Source organism: Halichoerus grypus, chromosome 4, assembly GCF_964656455.1.
Source record: "Halichoerus grypus chromosome 4, mHalGry1.hap1.1, whole genome shotgun sequence".
NCBI lineage: Eukaryota > Metazoa > Chordata > Mammalia > Carnivora > Phocidae > Halichoerus > Halichoerus grypus.
The window spans coordinates 86,151,306-86,175,675 of record NC_135715.1 but is presented as its reverse complement, the minus strand read 5'-3'; the positions used below and the strand labels follow the sequence as shown (position 1 = coordinate 86,175,675).

At 41.7% G+C, this 24,370-nt stretch overlaps 1 protein-coding gene and 1 pseudogene across 15 annotated transcripts in view; one reads left to right on the top strand and one right to left on the bottom strand.

Moving 5' to 3' along the window:
• Positions 1-716: 716 nt before the first annotated feature.
• The window catches only part of IWS1 (interacts with SUPT6H, CTD assembly factor 1), a 56,573-nt gene continuing 32,919 nt past the window's right edge, over positions 717-24,370 (bottom strand). For 4 of the 15 annotated variants that reach the window (XM_078070650.1, XM_078070647.1, XM_078070648.1 and 1 more), the window contains 3 exons: positions 24,160-24,216; positions 21,322-21,433; positions 16,341-16,709 (listed from right to left, as the gene is read on the bottom strand). In XM_078070650.1, coding sequence (XP_077926776.1) covers positions 16,578-16,709; positions 21,322-21,433; positions 24,160-24,216 — 301 coding nt within the window. In that variant the 3' untranslated portion in view covers positions 16,341-16,577. Of the gene's footprint in view, positions 3,850-4,254; positions 4,349-4,463; positions 4,546-5,098; positions 5,291-6,083; positions 8,081-8,775; positions 8,902-12,894; positions 13,081-16,340; positions 16,710-17,540; positions 20,885-21,321; positions 21,434-24,159; positions 24,217-24,370 lie in introns of those variants that run through there. The other 11 variants (XM_078070649.1, XM_078070651.1, XR_013447067.1 and 8 more) reach the window with 10 other exon arrangements.
• Positions 12,257-12,677, top strand: LOC118540692 (small ribosomal subunit protein eS12 pseudogene; annotated as a pseudogene).

The following is a 24,370-nucleotide window of genomic DNA, read 5'->3' as shown; positions in this document are numbered from 1 at the left end:
TTTGACAGAACAAGTAGAATAAAAATCAGTAGATATACAAAACTAGAACAACACTACCAACCTACTTGACCTAGTTGACATTTGTGGAACACTCCTCCAACCACAGCAAATACACATTGTATTCAAGTACACAAAAAATCCTTACCATAGTAGATCCTATTCTATGCCCATAAAACAACTCAAAACTGTAAAGTTATTTATACCATACTAAGTACGTTCTCTGACTACAATGGCGTTAAATTATAAGTAAATGACAAAAATGTGGAAAATTCCCAAATATTGGAAACTAAATAACACACTTCTAAATAACATGTGAGTCAAATAAATTAATTCAAAAGGAAATGAGAAAGTATTTTCACTTGAATGAAAATGAAAACACAATATATCAAAATATGTGGGATGCAGCTGAAACAGTGTTTAGAGGGAAATTTTTATAACACTAAACACCTCTATTGGAAAAGAAGAAAGATCCCAAATCTATGATTGCTGTTCTACCTTAGGAAACTAAAGAAGGATAAATGAAATACAAATTAAGAAGAATAAGGAAATAATAAAGATTACAACAGAAGCCAATTAAATAGAAAACAGAAAAACAACAGAGAAAAATAATAAAACCCCAAACTGGTATTTGAAAAGATCCATAAAACTGGTAACTGTCTAGACCACGAGTTGGAGGAATTTGGGGGTTGAGCACAGAAAAAGATATGAACACCAGGTGGCAGTAGCACATAGTGAACTTTATTTGGCTAACACCTGGACAGGTTGGCATGATGAGGGAAGTCCTTCACAGGATGAAACTGTCCACCCAGAAGGAGAAGAGGAAGAGCAGAGAGCATGCTTGTGTGTTTAGATGATGTCACTCAGTAGCAACACAGAGAGTCTCTAGAACATGGTGCTCTGAAGGGCAGTCTTTTATAGCTACTGGGTTTATTTTATCTATGGCTAGCAGATGTTAGGTGTAGTTTCCTGGGGTATACAAAGCAGATAGCCTGCAAATGGCTAAAAATCTGCTTATTTGAGCTATGTTCAAAACTCTTGCAAGAGTAAAATCTGAGTTTGGCATCCACAGGCTTTTGAGCTAATGGGTCACAGGCTGCTATTAATAAGCTAGACAACACAGGGCCAATCTACAAGAGGTTATCTTTGGCTCATAATGTAATAATCCATCCCTCGGGCCCATGTTGCTTTAAAATTTTAGTTATATGTAAATGCATTATGCCTCAGTTTTTGCCCATGATAAAGCATTTTAAAGCCCCAGAATCCTATGAGAGTAAAAACAAGGATTTCAAAGCCCATTTGCAGCCAGTCTGTCAGGAGAGTAAGTTAGAAAATTCTGATTTGTTCAATTTGTTTAATCTGTAAACTGTCATTAAAGGGACATGCCCCTTTATTGCATGTCCCTGGCTATCTTTAAAACACGTAGCAAGTTGTGTTAAGTGTATAGATCCCACTGCCTTCAGCAGCCAATAAGTAATCTAGGACTATGTGTTGATACACCGGTGGCCGTGGAGTCGACACTGGCAAGGACAGGAACTTAGGTAAGGAAAGGACACAGCAACAGAGTAGGGGTTGAAGTCAGGAGTCATCTGCACCCAGCAGTAGAGGAATCTGTCTTCTGGGTATTGTCCAAATCGTGTTGCCCGTCTGGGATGACGAGTTCAAACCCACAGGTGTCCGTTGCAGATCCAGACTTGTTCCTCAGTGCCTTTAGTGGAGCAAAGTACGTGGGTGGCGGACGGCAGTGCCTTTCTCCCCAGATGGTGGTAGGTGGTCTGCTTAGCTAAATGCTGGATGGTGAGCGGACACAGGCCAAGGACAGTCACAGGGTTGGTTCATGTCAGGTCTTCATCCCACATTTTGCTGAAGTTCTGATTAAATAGTTAGCCCATTAACCCCCAACCAGGAGTGGTAAAAATATAAATCTTAGGAAAATGTTTGTCAAGGGCATATGCTATTTCTAGAAGTATTATACTCAGCTCAGACCATTGGACGCTTTGGTCTCTCCCCCATACAGAAATTGGAGTATCTGAATATGGGCCATAGGTTGAGGCTGCCCACTGTTTGGCTCCTTTAAGCCCTGTGCTCACGCCATTGGTAAAGAGACCTTTGATTTTCTCATTTTGTGAGTGCTGGCCACTCTACCTCTAATCCCCACTGGGCAAGGGATGAGACCCTGCTGGGGACTTTGGAAAGTTAACCTAGTGGCAGGGTATGTGGCCATTCCCTCATGGAGTTGTGACACTCCACAGGGCCAGGTTAGGCTTGCTCCTGTGGATAGCATTTCCATCTTCATAACGTTGCAGCTTCAGTTTTGCAGAGAGCTTTTCTCCATTTCCCAGAGCATAAGAATCTCACTCCATCAGTAACCGGCTCTGCTCCAGTGTGGGCTTCCGTTCTGGTAAGCCCCCAGAATCCCGCCCATGTTGCCTCTCCAGGGTGAGCACTTTAGGCTGAGTCTGGGAGCTGATGGCATGAAAAGACCCTGGGTAAGCGCTTACTGGTCCGTTTGGTTCAGAGATTCCAGGAAGCAAATTTTGGGGTGGCTGAACCCTCCAGTTTTACGTCTTGCCTTCAGTTTATCTAGCACCTGTTACTATTGCTCAGGTCCCCAGTGGGAAGTGGAAAACTTATGGGGACTCAATAGATGGGGACCAGCAAATACTGGAGGTGAGGAAGACGTCGGCACCAGCATCCAAACATTCCTGCTAAATCTTGGGCCTCCTTTCTGACGTGGGGGGTTTGAGTGCTAGCAGTTTGTCTTTTACCAGAGCATTAGTCAGCTAGGGCTGCCCTAACAAAGTGCCACAAACTGGGGGGCTTTAACAATGGACATTTGTCTCACAGTTCTGGAGGCTGGAAATCCAAGATCAAGGTGTCAGCAGGGTTGGTTCTGTTCATGCTTCTCTCCTAGTTTCTGATGCTTTGCTGGCAAGCTTTGGTGTCCTTGGCTTATAGAAACATGACCTTGATCTTTGTCTTCACCTTCACAATGTGTTCTCCCTGTGTGTGTGTCTATTTCCCAATTTCCCCTTTCTGTGAGTACACCAGTCATACTAGAGATCTGCCCTACTTTAGTGTGACCTAATCCTAACTTAACTAATTACATCATCAATGACCCTATTTCCAAATAAGATCACATTCTGGGGTACTGGGGGTTAGAACATCAACGTCTGCATTTGGAGGGAACACAGTTCAATCCATAACCACTAGAGAGCCATGAGTAAAAGACCCTCCCTTCCCCTCCCCTTTCCTCTCTTGTCTCCCCACTCCATTTCTTTTCTCTTTCTCCTCTTCCTCTCCTCCCTCTCTCTCTCTTCCTCCAAAAGACGTCCAACTATTAGTGCCGGCTATAGAAACGGAAAACGATTTAAAGTGGGAGAGTGGACAAATGGGAATTTCAGAGTAGAGAGCAGGGGCAGTCACATGCCCTGGTGCTATTTAAGTATCTAGGGAGCCCCAAAGGCCTTCCCTGGGCATTCCTTCAATAGCTGGTGCCTCTGTGTAGAGGGCAGTCCTTGAAAGTCACGCCCTCAGGAGAGCTTCGTGAGTGGGAAGGAAAAGGTACAGAGCAGTGGGCCTGCTGGGCCCCCATTTGCTGTTCTGAAAGGGACCGTATACAGCCACATACACTCACCGAAGACAGTGGAAACTGTAGATTGCCTCTGTGTGGTAGGGAGATTTTTCACTCCTACCCTTTGAAATGTTTCTTTTTTAACCATGGGCAGGTTTCGCTTTCCGATTAAAAAAACAGTAATAATGTGAAAACCATGCAGGACGAAGTGGGTAAGGAACCAAGTCGTGGCTCTGGAGGCTGTGTGAGCTGCTCCCCACACTGCTGGAAGGCCTCTCCTGGATGCATTGGCATGGGTTACAAGAAACACAATGTTTTTTACTGTAAGGATAATTATCTTAATCCACCAGCCATGTCAACCAGCAGATTTGCCTTTGAATATTTTATCAATCTTCCCCCAAACCTGCTCTTTCTTAAAAGTTTCTTACCAGTATAGGCATTCAAAGGACTCTGAAGATAATGTCAAGATTTGTTAAATATTTTGAACAATGGCAAGTGCTCAATTTTGGAATAAGTATATGCCTTCTCAGAGTGGCTATATTCACAAGACGGATACCAATACTTGAGTGTCTACTGTGTACCAAGCAGTTCCCATGCATGATCTTATTTCTTTCTAACAACTGCTCTCTCAGGGGAGTAGGGGTGCCATCGTTATCCCCACAGGGACTAATCAGTAAAGTTACTTACGCAAAGTCAAAAAGTGTGCTGGAGGATCCAGGATTTGAGGCTAGGCCTGGGCAAACTCTGCAGTCTGAGCATGTAATCCTTATACTGTTCCTAGGTGAGGTAAAGGAAATATAAAGCCACATATCACCAAATCCAATGCTAAATTAAGCAGTGAGATTGAAAACACATAGGAAACCGAAAAATAATCACAATGAAGTAGCCTCACCTATTAAGCTACCTACTATGTGCTGGGCATCCTTCTGAGCACTTCTATCCCCATGACCTCTCTGTGCAGTGGGCATCAATGCCTTCAAGGAGGAGGAAATCAAGGTTTAGTGAGTTGAAGTGACTTTTGCCCTGGACCACATAGTCCATGGGTGGCAGAAGGGGAACAGGACTTGGGATCACGTGACCCCAAAGCACCCTCTTGCCACTTCCATTCTCATTCCCATTCTGCCACTGTAAGTGATCTCAATATGTCCCTGAGTGAGCAGATGAAAAGAATACCACCATGAAGAGTACCCCCCTTCCCCACACCAATAACATCATGGCCCTGCGCTACCTGAGCTGGGATGTGGTTTGAGGTAAAATTCATTCTTCCCCTCTGCCTCCCCAACCAGAACCTGGGATAGTGCTGACCAAGGAGAGGAGAATAAAGGTAGTGAGTAGCTGGAGCTCTCCACCTTACCTCAGCCCTATTCCCTGGATCCTCCCACATGTAGATTTGCCCTTTGTGCACCTGGGCACTTGGCAAAGGTCTGCAACCAAGACCCTCACCACCAGTGTGCTCTGTCCTAGCTACCATTCTGGAGTGAAGGGCTCCTGCAGGGGTAACGGTCAGGAGGCCTGGCTGTGTTTCACCTGGACACTTAGTGAGTACTGTGAGCTGGAGGAAAGGCTGGGCTGAAATGGGTCTCCATCAAGCTTCTGATTCCATTTCATGGATGAGGGCGATCATTGTGGCTGTGACTCCAGATAGGGCTGTGGAAGCCACTGGGAAAAAACAGCTGGGTTGAGTGAACATGCTTCTAACCGGCCATTTTGCTCAGACATCTACAGAAGAAAATGGTGCAAAGAGACCTCATGTTCTCGAATACTTTTTTTTAAGCTAAGAAAATGTCAAAAACTTCCCTGAATGGTTTAGACATATGTGTCTGATGATGTCACAACAAATGATCTGAAAACAACATAATACCCATCCAAAGATGTCAATACCGAGAAGATTCCTAGCATTCACGTCTGGCATTCCCAAAGGTTCCACCCCAAGTCTAGTGCTTATCTTTCTTGGCAGCAATTTAAAGAAATACTTAGTAGCTGATGTCTGTCAGCTCTGTGACTCCATTCAGAACTCCAGCCATATGCATCCAGACCAGCACGGGGCATCTCCCTTGCTCAGGGAGCCACAGGTACTTCAGACCACCTTCACTCTTCATCTTCACCACTCCCATGGGGCTTTCCCCTAGATGCTCTGTCCTCATTAATGGTACCCTATCCTCCCATTCACCCAGGCTTAGCCTCTTCCTTCTCTGACTCTGGCAGCAAATGAGGAACAAGCTCTAGCAGTTCTCTCTCCGAAGATCTTCCTATCTGTTGTCTCCCCTTCATTCTCAAAGTAACTATCCTACTCAAGAACTCCATCTCCCATCAGGGATACTACAACCACACAGTCGAACCCCCCCCACCCCGCTTCAATCATGAAATTTTTCCTTCAGATCAAAGCATATTCAGAAGCCCAATATAGTAGCAAAAGGAAGCTACTCTGGAAGGAGAAAAGAGAAAGGAATCAGGCACAGGTATGAACACCTGTGTCCTCTAAGGCCACCTTCTAAGTGTCATACACTCTTACCTCATCTCTTTTCACACTTCCTGGAATCTCTGCAGTTACCTGAATACACATGGTAGAGTTTCAATCCTTGGGATATAGTGTTTCTTCTGTTCACAATGTCTTCCCCGCTTGTCTGCCCAGCACATAGTTAAAGCTTGAAATCTGGAAGCAGAAAAAGCCAAGTTTGAACCTCAGCTCCAAGTACTAGCTCTGTGACCTTGGTCCTTTCTGAGCCTGTTTCTGCATCCCTAAGATAAAGGTAATATCAGCATTTATGTCATAAAACTGTTAACAGCCTTAAATGATACTATATTCATTGCTTAGTGGAGAGATGGCACACAGTAAGCACTCAATAAATGTTCACCATCATCCTTGCCCTCAGCCGTCAACTCAGCATGCCTCCTTCATGAAGTTTTTCTTGATCCTCTCCAGTTGCACCCCCAATAAACCCACTACAATGCATTTCTAGTTAAGTTTGCTTTTCTGTGTCCCTCCTCACATTGTGACCTAATTAAGGACAGAAGCTAGCTTGTTCATCTTTGGTCCTCTGTTATCCAGCATATCCAGTACCTATAGGGCTCAGTGTTTGTTGAATGAATTGATTAATGAATGAAGAACGGAGGTAGTAGGGGCCATTCATGCACCAAGTTTACAGAGTATGTACCATGTGACACTGTTCTGGTTGCTGGGGATACATCAATAAATAAAACGGATGGAGTTCCTGCCCTCATGGAGCTCCCACTCTAATGAGGAAGGTGCGCTCAATAACAAACAAGTAAATATATAGTAAGTTAGATGGTGCAAAGTGCTTCAGGGAGAAATAAAGTGAGGGGCAGGTGTTGCTTTCTCATATAAGAAAGAGGCAATGTGTCACCAATAAGGTGACATTTGAACAGAGACCAAACGAAGTGAGAGAGCAAGGTTGGTGGATATTTGAGGAGACAGAGCAGGAAAATGTGATCCAGACTGAGAACAGCTGGGTGCACATGGCCAGTGGGCACCTGAGTGGAGTGAGTGAAGGGAAGAGTGGCATGACATGAGACCAGAGTGGCTATGGGGGCTGTGGAGTACAGACCATGGACCACGTGGGGTTCAACCAGTCCTTAATGAAGATACAAGCTATACTAGTTGGTTACTTTCTTGGGTGTCTCAAAAATCCTGTAGCAGAAAGGAAAACTTTCCAAGCCTTAATCAGCCATGAGTGCAAATGAAGTTGTTTCATATTAATATCTGAATCTCAATGGCTTTGAGTGCTCATCTATGCAAATGTAGGGAGTCCTACCTCAAGGAAAATCCTTCCTCCTCAAATGTTCTAGGAATCCTAAGGGTGCACGTGATCCTAAATGGGTTGCTATGGCCGCTCAGGTCAAGCTTTTGCAGCTTCGGGCTTGATTATTCCACAGATACACCCCAAGAGGGGGGACCACTCTTGTCACCATGCCCTAAATTGGTTGGCCAGAGGAGCTGCCATTCCAGGACTCCACAGGGCTATGAGGTGAGAGTGTTCCTTTTGTGTACGGATGACCAGGGCTGTTCCACAGCAGAACTTTTTGAACTCCAGTGTTATAGCATCTATCAACACAGCTTTCAGTTCACACCTACAGGATCAGGACATACTGGGACCTTCAGTTTGACTCCAACATTCTATCCTCTTGAGAAGAGGGGCTTGCCCTGTCAGACTGGTCCTTCTCTTACAGGGAATTTTCTCTTGGGGTTCCCACAATCTCTGCAGGTGGGTCTCTGCCTGGGCCATGTCAGCCTATGCGTCCTATCAATAATCAAACCCAATAGTGGAGAGAATTCAAGACTTTTCCCCAGGATCCTCAGCCCTAACAAACATCAGTGACTGTAACATCTGAAGAAGGTTATCATCGAACTATTTAGCAGTATGGCTGAATCCCAGCCCTTCCCCAGCCATGACCCTCTGAGGCCCTTCATTAGGATATTAGCGTTATCAGTGTCCTGAGGTCTTCCATGTATTATTCAAGGTATGGTATCTTGAGTGATAACAGCAAAACCTGGAAAAGAATGGACACAGGTGTTCACTTCAGATGGTACAAGTTTAAACAAGGTCCAAGAACAGCTACAGATCAATGTAAAAACTCTAAGCATCTATTTAAATCCCGGTATTTCACCCAGAAAACACCACAGCATAACTGAAAGCTTTGGAGGCAGAAAGAATGGACTCTGGATCCATGGGTGGTTTGCTACTTACAGTGTGACTTTGGGCAGTCATTTCACTTTGAACACATTTTTCTCACTTATGGAAAGATAAATGGTGGCTTCTTGTGAAACCTAAATAGATGATTAACTGAACACCACAAAGACATGAGGCCCAGCTGTGGTTCCTCTCCCTTTCAGCAGAGACATGCACAGGATGGTCCTTATAATACCATCTAGGCTATGGGATCAACTTACAAGGTTTTGCTGTTTTGCTTTAAAATTTTTTAAAAAGAAAGTTGGTTGATATGAGATCAATTTCATTCTGAATTCTGCTCTAAGAATAACATGATTATGCTGAAAGTCTACCAAATTTGATCCCTTTTTAAGTATCATACTGAACAACACTATTTCTTAGGAAACCCCTGAATGGTTTTTTCCACCTCAAGGTTTTTTCTGACTTCCTCAATAAAAACAGAATAGCAACACTTAGGAATGGCCAGAAAATATAAGCCAAGAACTAAAAGTCTGAACAATAAGAACTATCACATACTTCATGTGGAAAAAATCCAGCTGAAAAGGTGGCCAGGATCAGAAACCAGGAGACCTGACCTTGAATTCTGGCTCTGCCACTCACCAGTTGGGTGGCACCTTGATCTCTGTGCATCATTATCTTCATCTGTAAAACAGAGACAGTAACATCTCATAGAATTAAGTATAGGGCGCCTGGGTGGCTCAGTTGGTTAAGCGACTGCCTTCGGCTCAGGTCATGATCCTGGAGTCCCAGGATCGAGTCCCGCATCGGGCTCCCTGCTCAGCAGGGAGTCTGCTTCTCCCACTGACCCTCCCCCTCTCATGCTCTCTCTCTCTCATTCTCTCTCTCAAATAAATAAATAAAATCTTAAAAAAAAAAAAAAAGAATTAAGTATAATCAATGTCAAAATGTGAAGTGCCAGGGGCACCTGGGTGGCTCAGTCATTAAGCGTCTGCCTTCGGCTCAGGTCATGATCCCAGAGTCCTGGGATCGAGTCCCGCATCGGGCTCCCTGCTCTGCGGAAGCCTGCTTCTCCCTCTCCCACTCCCCCTGCTTGTGTTCCTGCTCTCGCTATGTCTCTCTCTGTCAAAAAAATAAATAAAATCTTTAAAAAAAAAAAAAAAAAAAAAATGTGAAGTGCCATATGTTAGGTCAGCTCAACAAACTGAATGGTGACAATCAGATGGACATGGTCCTTGACCCCTGGGAGCTCACAGCCTCTTTGATTTGGTCCTTCCTCCCAACATGGGTTTCAGAAGAGACCAGCTTGGAACAGCTGTCCATAACTACATTGGTCAACTTACCAGATAAGTTCCTCAAAAGACCAGTGTTTACTGACCTCTGCTGGTCTCACACAGAACTGGTCTGGGGAACTCTATTTCTGTACTATCTCTAGCCAAAAAAGTAACTTCTTTCTCAAAACACATACAAAAAAAAAAAAAAAAATTACAAAGAAATCACTCATTCGCCAAACTCAAAGGGCAGGAAAGCATAAACTCTCTTCTCTTCTCTCCCAACTCTCAAACCATGAGCACTGATTTCCCTCACCCACAGAGATCCTCACATGTTGGGAGACCAAACTCTCTTTACTTTCAATCCACTGCGTTTTTTTTGTTTTTGTTTTTGTTTTTTAAGGATTTTTATTTATTTATTGAGAGCGAGAGAGAATCATAGAGAGAGAGCATGAGAGGGAGGAGGGTCAGAGGGAGAAGCAGGCTCCCCGCTGAGCAGGGAGCCCAATGCGGGACTCGATCCCAAGACTCCAGGATCATGACCTGAGCCGAAGGCAGTCGCTTAACCAACTGAGCCACCCAGGCGCCCAATCCACTGCGTTTTTAACATGTCATCATCGTAAAACATTTACAAAGTATTTTATTTAAAGCCTCACCCATTGCTCTCTAGTCAAATAAACCCAAGGAATAACTAGCTGTCTTAGGGCCTGATGCACTTTGAACCTCCCTTGGTGCACCCATAACTGCAGCCCCACCATGGAAAGAACCTACAGGTTCAGGGCCCCAGGCTTTGTAAGAACTGAGCTAGTCCTGGGGAGCACAGACCCAAACCCTCATCTCATAGAGTGAGTGGTGTTTTCACTGGTTGCTCCTTCAAACCCTGCTTTAAAGCAGCAAGAATGTTTTTATTTTATTTAAGGTTTATTTTAGAGAGAGAGAGAAGTGGCAGAGGGAGTCTCAAGGAGACCCTGCACTGAGCACAGAGCCTGACATGGGGCTTGATCTCACAACCCTGAGATCAGGACCTGAGCCAAAACCAAGAGCCGAACACTTAACCAACTGTGCCACCCAGGTGCCCCAAAGCAGCAAGAATTTTTTTTTAAAAATCTTTTAAGTAAATCCTTTTACAAACTATCACCCCCAAGTTTTTGTCAGATCTTTACATTTATGTACTCAGCTTGCTTAAAACGAGGCATACAGGTAATGCTGTGACATAGCCCACCACTTTTTTTTTTAAAGATTTTATTTAATTATTTGACAGAGAGAGACACAGTGAGAGAGGGAACACAAGCAGGGGGAGTGGGAGGGGGAGAAGCAGGCTTCCCGCGGAGCAGGGAGCCTGATGCGGGGCTCGATTCCAGGACCCTGGGATCATGACCTGAGCCAAAGGCAGATGCTTAACAAATGAGCCACCCAGGCACCCCACCACTTTCTTTAAAAACCAATGAACATATGAAATGCACATGTGGAGCTCAATGGTACCAAAATCAGCCAACTTAAGACAACTTGCTACAGAATCACATGCATTTTTGTACCATTTCTAGCTCATGTCAACACTAGACAATTCCACCTCTCAGGACTTCTCTAACATCTCAGCAATTCTTTTATATACAAGTAATCTACACTCACTTCACTACACACTACACTCTACCTGTGCGTCTCAGGCTGGAAGACATCTGCTACCACAAGAGGGGAATATCACAAGAACAGAGGCAGTATGGAGCTTGGCCTGACAATCTCTGCCTGTCTGAGGAAGAGTAGTATGCAGGTGGGTGGGGAGAAGGCAATTTGGAAACAATGGTTAATCTGATGCCCTCCCCCAAAATTGTATTTTACTAGTAAGGGGTCTCTCTGGCTCCCAGGGCACAATCTCAGCAAGCCAGGAGGTAGTCAGATGATATAATTAAAATGATGCAAGAAAAAACCCCTGTCAATTGAGAATTCTGTATCTGGCAAAACTATCCTCCAAAAATGAGGGAGAAATTAAGCCAGATAAACAAACACTATGGAAATTCACTCACTAGAAAAGCGCTACAAGAAATGCTAAAGGTGGTCCTCCAGGTTGAAAGGATACTAGTAACTCAAAGCCATACAAAAATGTGAATTTTTCCAGTAGAGGTAAATACATGGACAAATATAAAACCCAGTATTATAACTTCTTTTACAGGATTTAAAGTAGAAAAGCATAAAAAATAACTGTAAATCTATGTTAGTGGGTACACAATATATATATTCTGTATATACATATAGTGATTTGTGACATCGATAACATAAAGGCAGGCAGACTACAAAGTAGTTTTTGTATGTGATTGAAATTATTTAAAAATATTTATAACTTAGGATGTTAGAAGTAATTGCCATAACTACAAAGAAAATGTCTATAGAATAGACACTGAAGTGTTGCTCAAAGAAATGAGATTATACAGAAAGACATCCTGTGTTCATAGACTGGAAGACTTCATATTGTTAAAATGTCAATACTACCCACAGTGATCTATAGAACCAATGCAGTCCTTGTCAACATCCCAATGATGTTTCTTGAAGAAACAATAATCCATCCTAAAATTCATATGAAATCTCAAAGGACCCCAAACAGCCAAAACAATCTTGAAAAAGAACAAAGTTGTAGGACTCACAATTCTGGATTTCAAAATTTACAAAGCTATAGTAGTCAAAACAGTGTCATGCTCTTTCCCTGCCACCACCAAGCTGCTCAGAGGCAGGGTTTCAGGTACACTCAAGATTGGGCTCTACCCTAGCCCACCACCATGGCTGAGGAAGGCATTGCTGCTGAAGGTGTAATGGATGTTAATACTGCTTTGCAAGAGGTGCTGAAAACCACCCTCATCCACAATGGCCTAGCACATGAAATTCACAAAGCTGCCAAAGCCTTAGTCAGGCGCTAAACCCATCTTTGTGTGCTTGCATCCCACTGTGATGAGTTTATGTATGTCAAGTTGGTGGAGGCCCTTTGTGCTGAACACCAAAATCAATCTAATTAAGGTTGATGACAAGAAATGAGGGGAATGGGTAGGCCTCTATGAAGAGAGAGGGAAACCCCATAAAGTAGTTGGTTACAGTTGTGTGGTGGTTAAGGACTACGGCAAAGAGTCTCAGGCCAAGGATGTCATCCAGGAATACTTCAAAATCAAGAAATGGACAAATAAAAAACTTGGTTCTTGTTCCTAAAAGTGTCACGCTAGTGCAAAGACAGCCGGATAGACTGATGGAAGTGAGCCCAGAAATAAACCCTTGTATACATGGCCAAATGATGTTTGACAAGGGTATCAAGACCATTCAGTGGGAATAAAGAGTGAAAAGGCAATCCACAAAATAGAAAAATATCCGCAAATCATTCATCTGATTAGTTATTATCCAGAATATATACAGAACTCCAACAACTTACTTTAAAAATGGGCAAAATATTTGGGGCGCCTGGGTGGCTCAGTCGGTTCAGCGTCTGCCTTCGGCTCAGGTCATGATCCCGGGGTCCTGGGATCGAGCCTCGCATTGGGCACCCTGCTTGGCGGGAAGCCTGCTTCTCCCTCTCCTACTCCCCCTGCTTGTGTTCCTTCTCTCGCTGTGTCTCTCTCTGTCAAATAAATAAAATCTTTAATAAATAAATAAAAATGGGCAAAATATTTGAATAGGTAATTCTCCAAAGAAGGCATCAAAAGCACTAATAAGAATATGGAAAGATGTTCAATGTCACTAATCATCAGAAAAATACAAATCAAAACCACAATGACATACCATCTTGCACCCATTAGGACGGCTACTATCAAAAAAACAGGAACAAACCCAAAAATAACCCAAAAAGCAAAACATAAGTAAGTGCTGATGTGGCTGTGGACAAATCAGAACCCTTTGCACTATCGGTAGAAATATAAAATGGTGCAGCCATTTTGGAAAACAGCATGGCAGTTCCATAAATTAGAATCGCCATATGATCCAATAATTCTAGGTCTGGGTATATACTTGAAAGAACTCACAGCAGGGTCTCAAAGAAATATTTGCACACCCATATTCATGGCAGCATTTTTCACAACAGCCAAAAGGTAAAAGCAACCCAAATATCCATCAACAGATGATGCATGAATAAACAAACCGTGGTATATACATATAATACAGTATTATCCAGCCTTAAAATAGAAGGAAATTCTGACCCATGCTTCAAAATGAATAAAACTTGAGGACATGATGCTAAGTGAATACACCAGTCAAAAGGATAAACAATGTATGATTTCATTTACATGAGACAGAGTAGCCAAAACCAGAGACAAAGTAGTATGGTGACTGCCAGGGCTGGGGCAGGTTACTATCCAATGAGTAGTTTCATTTTTTAAGATGAAAAGATTTCTGTAGAGGAAAGGCCATTGATGGTTGCAAACAAAAGTGAGTGGACTTAATGCCACCAACTGTACACTTAAAAACTGTCCTTTAAGATGTCAAATTTTATGTGTATTTTATGTATTTATAATTAATGTAAAATAATTAAAATTAGTCCACAATTAATTTTAACTGGAAAAAAATGATTCTGCATCATTCCATTCAAGTGGTCAAAGTTACCACCACCAACACTGGAACAAACTAAAGGTCTTTGTGGAGAGAAATATGCTTAAATATTTGGGGACCAAGAGGCAAGCTGTCAGCAAGTTACTCACATGTATAAAGTAAATGCTACAAATGTGAACAATTGGTTAAATATAGGCAAAGGGTCTACGGGAGTTTATTCTACCATTCTTGCAACATAATTCTAAGTTAGAAATATTTCCAAAATTAAAAATTAAAAAAAAAGCCATTCTGTTAGGCCAGGTTTGAGAGTTTCTAACCCATGGACCAAGAATCATTTATATAGAAACAACCTTTTCTTCAACATAGTATTAAGAGAACCTTCCGCATCATTTTGAATTCCTCACTTACGATTATCACTTTACTATCTGGCACCATGTTTTACCCCATATCGGTGAAATAATCAGATAATTGGAACCTACCCCATCAAATGGCAAAATGCTATATCAGTAAGTTTAAATCTTTTTTAAAAAGCACGACTCTTACCTTTCTTGTTTAGAATTTTTAATGACCAGGGTAATCAACATCTGCTTCAATAGGTGGCTGTACTTTTATTGCTCTCACAAGCTTTTTTAAAGGCTATTTATATAAAGCAAAATGACTGCAGAAAATAATTGTTTCCACCTCCACCTAGAGATTAGTAATCACCTGGTAACATTTTCATGCACCTGCCTTTTACAGCTCACTGTCCCATCTGTGCTAAGCATGTTGAGTGTAAATGCAGGGGCGCCTGGGTGGCTCAGCTGGTTAAGCATCTGCCTTTGGCTCAGGTCATGATTCCGGAGTCCCAGGATGTAGCTCGCCACCCCCACCCCCACCTCAGCCCCGGCTCAGCAGGGAGTCTGCTTCTCCCTCTCCCCTCTGCTACCCCCACCTCATGCTCTCTCTCTAATAAATAAATAAAATCTTTTAAAAAAAGAAAGTAAATGCAGAGATTCTGAGAGATTCTGAGAGATTCTTTTGAGTGAGTGCATACACTTCATGCCATTTTGGCTGTTCAAAGGCTTTTATGGCAAGTATGATTTTCACGTTTTTTTGAAAATCAAGGTTGTCAAAAACCCTATTCCAATTTGTATGAGTAGAATTTCTATAATTAAAATGAATTATTAGTTCTTGGATTTTGTCATTTTGACTAACTGGAGATTTTTCATAATTAAATCTGCAGAGACTATTAAGGTAAGTTTAAAGTATCACAAAAATAGAACAGTATAGCCATAAATATAATTATCTCTAACCCAACTGCCCAGCTGCCATCAGTAACTGGTACAGTGATTTTCAGTTACATCCACATTTCCTCTAAGGCAGTATTTCAGCACCTTTTTTTTTTTCATTATAGCACACTTCCCATGAGAAAACATCAATGTAATTTAATTAAAATCAAGTAATTAAAATTTCCCTAACAAGAGAAATAGTTAAGAATTAAGATTTTGTCATTATTTCATTTCAACCCCAACTAGAATATTGCAATTCAATTCTGACACTAACCACCTGGGGTTAGCACTGGACTCAACAGGTTTAAGGGCTCAGTCCTCCACAAGACTGTTCCCATTTTGGATGCCAGCTGCCAGTGGGTCCATTACCACTTCTGACTGACTGGTTACAAATCTGGGGGTTCCCATGATCCCCTTAGGTTCAAGAATTTGCTAAAATGACTGACAGAACTCAGGAAAGCACTATGTTTATGATTAGTTTTATTACAAAGGACTCAAAGTAGGAGGACCAGCCAAATGAAGAGACAAAGGGTGAGTTCTGGGAGGAAACAGAGCTTCCATACCCTCTTTGTGGAATGAAGGCACATCATCTCAGCTTATAACTGTGCTCACCAATCTGGAAGCCCCAGTGAGCTTGAGTGTCCAGAGTTTTTAACTGGGGTTTCACTATTCAGGCACGACCAATTACATCATTGGGCACATGACTGAACTCAATCCCCTCACTCCAACCCATCAGGCCTGCCCAAAATCCCAACCCTTGAATTACTTGGTAGATCTTTCTGGTGACAGCCCCCATTCTAAAGCTGTCTAGGGGCCTACCAAGAGTCACCTCATTAGCATCACAAAAACATTCTTATCATCCAGGAAATGCCAAGGGTTTTAGAAGCTCCTTGTCAGGAACCCAAAACAGAGACCAAATTCCTTATTGTACCACAGTCAGGAAGGCTGAACATGGAAGATGGAAGGGTCACAAACCACTGAAATATCTAAGATTTTTTTTTCCCCTCACCAAGAACCAATTTTCACCCCCACTGAGAATACATCCTCTAAGACAATGAAGAGACAGCCCCCCAAAACCAGAATGAAACTTTATTGTGTAAAGTTTGTAGAAGTATGACTAGTATTCTTCTGTACAAAGTACACAACAAACAGTTTTAAATACAAGTGAGAGAAATGCGAATCCTATGACAACATCTGATATAAGCAGAACCATTTACAGATACACTAAAAAATTTTTTAAAATATCATCTTTCTCCAAAGAGTCCATTGCGCATTTCTTAGAGATGGGGACACATCCCAGGCAAGGTCACAATGGCATTTTATTGCCCTCGATGCTGATTTTCACTGCGTGTGCAGATCTGCTTTTTTTCCTGATATCTGTGAACTTTCTCATCTGTTTATCCAGTCGACTGATACCCTTCTTGGAGGTCCCCTGAAACTAAGAGTGGGGTAAAAATTAAAGAGCAAATTACTGAAATACACAAATCTAGTTTTGTCTTTCATGTTCTTTTATCTGAAAGTTAACAGTCAGAAGAGCTTCAATCTCTGTAATAATCACAATATGCTTTGGTGACCTCAGGAACAACAGATCAAGTGTACACACCAGTGTTAGCCATGTACACATATTAAACTCTCTCAATGAAGATTAACAGTTGTCTGTGTCTTATTTTAAAATTCTGCCTCAGTCCATAGAAACCTCCTAGATGAAAGGGGGAAAATTTAAACTATGATCACCCCAATTCCATTAAATTACATTTTGACTATATGCTTTTCCCTTTCTAAGGTCAAACATAGACCAGACCACTTGAGATATTCACCTCCCAACAGTGCTGGCATGAAGAATAGTGATCTTCGAAAGTCATCTGAGAAAAAGCCTTAAGCATAATGAATGAGGTGAGAGGTGAGTAAAGTGAACCCATTAAGTGCTGAAGCTCTAGTTTCAGACTTGGGGTGAATCCCCACTTTGACTTAGCAAGTTCTAGAACCCTGGGCAAATCAGGCCCCTGGTCTGTACTCCTTTCAAGACTGCTGGGAGAAGTAAATGAGATAATAGTGTCAAATACCAGCACACAGTGCTCAAAATAAATATCAGCTATTACTACTATTACTACTACTTTGGAACCAATTAGATTTATGTTAAATAAGTACACCTGATACAAAAAGAAAAGTAAATGAAATCTTTTGATCCAAGGGGCTTACTACTTCTTGCATCTCTTCCTGCTTGCCTTGTATGTTTAAAGGTTTGTTATTAGGTTATTTCTTTTATATAAATTTGAAATGACTATGGGTCTTGAAAAGATGCAGTCTCCAAGAAATTGACCTTTAGAAATGATGAAAAGGTCTGCCACTTACGTCAAAGACCAGGGGGAACTCTTCTTGTTGACTATAGTGTTACTGACAATTCCTATCTTTAAGAATGTTTAGTGGTTTAAAAAGAGACTGAGTTTTTCTACTTCTCCCCAGATGTTTACTACTGAACCACCTGTGAAGCTCAATTCCAAGACTGCTCAAAGAAGGTAGGGCTCAGGAGGAGACACTCTGGGGTTGGTTACCAGTGTGGTGACGTTCCTTTTGAGTTGAGAACCCTCCCAAGTCTTATCCCACCTCTAGACCCAGCATGCACCTCAGACAAGGGCAAAGAACCCTAAGTCAGTCTTGAACAAGAGTGATCATCCACCCTAGATTTTCTAAAACAATCCCAAGTCCAAATAGTCATGTCAATTTAACACTTGGCACTAGTACTCTGAGTTAGCATAAACATTCATTATCAGATGAGAAGCAGCTATGCTACCATCACCCTATCAAATCCCCAGATTTCCTGGACAGTCCTAAACATGTGACCTCCTTTCAGACAATGTGCCCTGATTCTTAGTACTTATAGTCAGTCCACATCAGAAGCCTTACCCGCTCAGATCTCCAATTACCCAACTCCCAGCAGCTTTACACACCAGCAGGAATGTCTCCCAGCACCCTAACCATGTGAGCCCTCTAGCCTCTGCAAAAGGGACACACCCAGGTAACGCTGATCCATTCTCATTTATATAACTTTTAAGACTTGTAGCTGGCAGACGCCTAGTTTCCCCAAATCGGAGAACACATAGGATATAGTACCTGACATGCCAAATTCAATAACCTCTCTCCTGATTCAACTCTGTACCACCTCCTTAGGACATTAAAAGTGTATGCTGCACTGTTTTATCAGTGAAAAAACAAAACAGCTTAAAAGATTAGCAAGATGGGTGTGCTTAAAAAAAATTATGGTACAACTGTATTTTGACAGAATATTAAGTCACTGAAGAATGTTTACTTAAATGAATTTTTATCATGTTAAGTAAAACATAAATCCAACAAGTATAAAACAACAATTTTGCATAAAACAAAAACACCAAACCACCAAACCACAAAACTAGTAATGTTTATGTACAATATAAAAGGGACAAAAAGGAAATAACCCAAAATGTTAATATTAAGGTGTGGTGGAATTACAAGCGACATTAATTTTATTTGTGCTTTCTGCATTTAAACGTTTGTATAAAAACATACATTGCATTTGTCATTTTACTGTTATCTTAAAAGCACTCCATGGAATAAATTAACATATAAACATACAATGTAGGGTAGGTTACTGCATTATTTAGGAGTGAAAAATCAGAAACCACAGAGGAATAAATAAACAAATTATATATTCACAAGATAGACTAGTATGCAGCCATTATAAATGATAAATGATAAGGTGGTTTAATGAGGGGAAGCGACCAAAATTATATACAGTATAATTTTATGAAAGTATCAGTAGAAAAAAAAGGGCAAAAACTGTAACAAACTGCTTTTGAATGGTGGGTGATTTCTCTTTCTAATCTCAAAATTTTCTGTAATTATAACCAGAAAAAAACAAGTTTGAAGCATTGCTGGAAATACATTTAACACATCAAACTGTTAACAGTGGGGACTTCGAGGAAGGGCTTTGGGAATGGGATTATTCTATAGTGTTTTATATTTACTTATGTACTTTCAAAAATAAAAATGACATTTAAAACAAAGAGAGTTTCATTTGAAAGCCATTTACTCACTCCAATCTTCTTCTGGAAAATACATTTTCTAATAATACTCATTAGTGTCTGCAATGTGGAAGCCCTGAGTGAATTCGTAAGGACTCTTCCTGAACAGGAAAACAGCGTCAGGTGGTTTAAGGACAACACCCTAAACTGTAACATGAAACCACCTGCCCCCAAAACATGCCTAGACTCGGGCCTAGATAAATACTGGCACATTATGATCTTGGGAGTGCTAGGATGAAGGAAAGGAAAGCAGCTTGAATTTCCCTCTTCTCCTGCTAGTCATCTCTCTGCTCTAGCTGGGCCACTTGTTCCCACCTACCCATCACCTAGTGGGAGAATGGGATCAGAACCAGCAACACTGGCAGACGGACACATGCCCTTCGGGACACAGGCTTCCAAAGAAGACTGGCCACTGAGAGTTTTTTATTACATTTTCTCTGCCTTACTGTAGTTCTCAATTCTCAAACGTAAGTGTGCTGGGGAAGAAAAAATACTACTAAGAGAGGGATAGCAAGAGGGGAAAAGACAGTGAGAAAAGTAAAGATAAAAAGAAAAGAGGGGCGGTCGAGGAAGAGCAGGGGTATCAAGGGATGTGGATATGGGTAAAAGTACAAAAAAGGGGAAGGAAGTATGAAAAAGTTCTTGGCACTGAAGTAATGCTCTTCTATCTCTCATTTATTCTCAGTAAGTAAGAAAGTGTGCTTTGTTCTGATTGCAGCTTAACAGCAAAAATGAACTGGCACAAAGGTGAGTGTCGTCCGTGAAAACAGCTGCCCAAGCAGGGGTCATGGAGAAGTGACAAAGGGAAGGAAACACACTCAGACTCTCATTAAGAGCACACTGCTACAAAGGTAGCGCTATTCATCTCAGAGCACAGCAGGGAGTGAGTGTGGCTTTAAGGAATGGTCCCAATGTTTTCATTTCCAACCATGTATTAAATATGTAATAATCAAATTTATCTCTTAAATATTCAGTGTAAGGCTTTATGCAATGGGTCCTCTCAAATGCACACTGATAAGCCACTGACAATGGAGGGAAAAGTCACCTCCCTTCCACCAAGAAGCTACTCATTACTTGTGTACATGCCTGTAATGCAGACCACTATGATTCTGGACCCTAAAAAAGCCTTTTTAATAAAAATGGGTAACAGGAAGATCAAAATGCTTATCGGGGAATTAATTATGAGTTTCCGGGGTACTAATAAAGGAAGGGACTTCCATTTCAATTTCTAAATATTCAATAGGACTCGAAAGTCACGAAGTGTTTGTTAAGGTCATTATTTCAGTAACTGTAAGTGGGCCGGGCCTTTTCTGGTTAAGAAAGCACACGCACACTTGTTTCCACTCTAGCTGCTGACAATTCAAGCTCATGCACAGAGCATGCTTCCTTGGGGATACCTCCCGGATACACTCTGGTAGGGCCAGGACTACAGGGGCATCCTGTTGCCTTCAATGCTGAACTTGACAGCACGGTGCACTTTGCTGAGTCGTTTCTGTTCTGCAAATCGCCTCTTATGCTTTTCCAATCGGCTTAGGCCCTTTTTAAGAATACCAGGCTAGAAAGAGTAGTTTGAATGGAGAATAAAAAAAGATTACTGAAGAGCAATGAAGATCACGGAGTAGTATTTACAATGATGACAGAGGAAGTGTTTACCCTATATATTTCACAACAGAATTACTTAAAACAGTTGAAGAGAAAGGGAGGGGTAGATTGAAGAAGCAGGGAGTACTGTTTCTCATGGTTCTAAAAAATGACTGCATGAGAACACTCTAGGCTTCAAGATTCAGTTGAAATAAAGGGATCGATAATGCTGCTTTAAGTCTGAAGTAAAGCTCACAAGCAATGAATGATCTGGCTAGCTAAGACACCAGAAAACAGCTCTCTTTAAATCAGATAAACCTCAAGAGCTGTTAAGAGTTATTACACATGAAGTAAAAGACAAAATAGTAACTTTCACTTGAGATCCACCTCGCTATTTCCCTGCCTGCTTACCCTGGATGACTCCATTTCCACATTCCACTTAGGTCTGACAACGTAGTCCTTGTTTGAGGGCATGGGGACCCTCGCACGGGCACAGAATCCAGGATCTCCAGGTCTGAGAGCCCTGAGAATGGGAAGAAGAGCATGCTATTATGTAGCCAACCACAGCTGGGTCAGCTGATTCAGCTGCCCAGGTATTTCAAACTTCCTCTGCCTCCCCAGGTTACCCAATCCACCCTCCTGCTGTAGCTGACTTCGCCATCACTCACATTACTCTAAAAATTCTTCAACTTCCCTCCCAAAACCAACTTCCTCTGCATTTTCAGGAGTCCTTTTAGCCTCTCCTCAGCTTCAGATATAATCAAGCCTCTCTCCTTTCCAGGGCTGGTTCCCACATCAGAACCCCAAATTCCAATTTCTCTGGCCTAGTGGAGTCCCTCACGGGCTCACTTGTGAGGTGAAAAATCTGGTAGCCAAAATGATCCCCCAAAACTGAGTATGCCCATAAAGTAGTTTTTGTGGTGTTCCATACGCAATACAATAATTTTTCCTTCTTTTTAAAAGTTGAGATAATCAGAGATTCACATGTAGTTTTAAGAAATAATAGAGAGAGAGCCAGTGTCTCTCCCAATGGTCAAAGATGCAAAACTATCCTACAAGAACTAGGACACTGACGTTGATATAAGTCCATCGGTTTTTATTTACATTTCCCCAGTTTTACCTGCATTCATTTGTGTTTCTGTGTTTATTAGTTCTATGCAATTTTATCACATGTGCAGGTTCGTGTATTCACCACAAGGGTCCTTCCTATTGCCCTTTTATAAAAACACATCCACCCTCCTACCCCATCTGCCAGCCCCTAACCCCTGGTGACTACGAATTCTGTTCTTCATTTCTATAATTTTAGCATGTCAAGAATGTTATATAAATGGAATACACTACATAATCTTTAGAAACTGGCTTTATCCACTAAACACAATGCCCATGAGGATCCATCCAAGTTGTTACATCTAACAATATTTTATTCCTTTTAATTGCTCAGCAGTACTCTATGGTACCAATGTACCATAGTTTGACTATTCACCTGCTGAAGGACATCTAGGTTGTTTCCAGTTCTGGACTATTATGAATAAAGCTGTACACTCATATATAGGTTTTTTGCACAAACATAAGTGTTCATTTCTCTGGAAAAAATGCCCAGGAGTGCAAGTGCTGGGTCATATGGTGGTTGCATGTTTAACTTTATATGCAACTGCCAAACTGTTTTCCAGAGTAGCTGTATCATTTTACTTACAGCAAGGTATGAATGAGGTTTCTCAACATCCTTGCCAGCATTTGATGGTGTGACATACAGTTACTTTTATGTACAAATTTGAGACTAAATTAAGACTAGCATCCTTTAAAAGTAAAGCCTATTTGTAAATGTCTGGGTATTCCAATCACTCAACCTTTAGGTAACTATTCACCCTACCAGTAAATGAAGAGTGGGTATACAGTGTCTGTGTGGGGGACGGCTGGAGTGGGAGAGAAGGATAAAAAATTCTAAATAATTTCTATTCCCTTGTACAGAGTGCAATCTTTTTTTAAGAGAGAGACAGTGTGACAGAGAGCGAGGGAGTGGGGAGGGGAGAGGGGGGAATCTTAAGCAGGCTCCACCCCCAGTGCACAGCCCGATCTCACAACCCTGAGATCATGACCTGAGCCAAAATCTAGAGTCAGACGCTTAACTGATTGAGCCACCCAGGCACCCGAGTTTAATCTATTCTTAATATCAAATACATGAATAAATTAAGTGGCTAGCCAAAGAAAATTCTCATAACTTATTCTCCCCTAAAGCTGCCACCTGTCCCATCATCAAACCTATCCGTAAACCAACAACACTGGCGCCCTCTACCTCCTCTCCCTCTCTCTTGCAATCTGGGTGCTGCCTGACTGCCAACACTCACTGCACAAACTCCTCTGTAGCCTCTGCAATGGCCCATGCCCTTTGCCACTGCCCCTCTCCAGCATGGCCTCATTCTCTAGGGTCTCCTCCAACATGCAGGACAACACCCACTCACTTACCTTCACTGGTTACACCCAGTGGTGTGGTTTATTTCTTACTCTATACTTTCTCGATTCCATAATCGTTTCTGTGGAAATAACTATCAAATCTATTATGTTTCTAGCCCCAAATCCAAGTTTTAGACCCATGATATTTATAGGACTATTTCATTAGGCATCTCACATTTACTAATGCCCAAAGCAGAATGCACCTATGTCCAAAAAATCTACTCTTCTTCTCCACTTGAGCAAATGGTAATACCACTGTCTTGGTTACTTGGGGTAAAATTTTGATTGGTGTCTTCAACGTTAGCCAAACTCCTCGCCCACGGAGTCACCAACTCTTGGCAATTTTGCTCCTGCTAAGTCTCCTAACCTTCCGCTTCCCCATTACCACCTCAGTTTCACTACCTTCAGCTCCTCTGCACTCTAACCCACCCTACACCACAATGCCACCAGCACCAGCGTTCCAAATAAATCTGGAACTTCACATCTATGCCCACTTTCCAAGGAATCACAAAGAGAAGTGACAATTCCTCATCTTGATTTAAAGCCGTTCAAAATCTAGCCCACATCTATATTCTCAAACTCATCTTCCACCATCTCAATCTTTACTGAAGGAACTATTTCTAAATCTTATATCCTCCAGAGAACCACCTTATTTGTGGATATTCAATAAATGTTAAACTAAAAACCATCCCCCACCAACATAAACATAACATTGTTTCATTTGCCATTTTTCTTACAGCAGCAAGCAGAAGATTTTCTATTTGAAGTCTAAGAAGAACAATTAATAAAAAATCTTACTTCTCTTCTCCTGTCAGCACCTTTTCCAGGTCTCTTCGGGGTGTCTGACCGCCAGTGCTGTGAAAAAAGTAATCAATTACCAGGAACGTTAGAACCTTATAACTAAGAAAAAAAAAACAGAGAAGTGAAATATCAAACTTGGACCAAAACTAGGTCCTTTACACTGAATCTGGGAAAATTACTCCAAATCTTGTAGAAGTATGACTTCTTT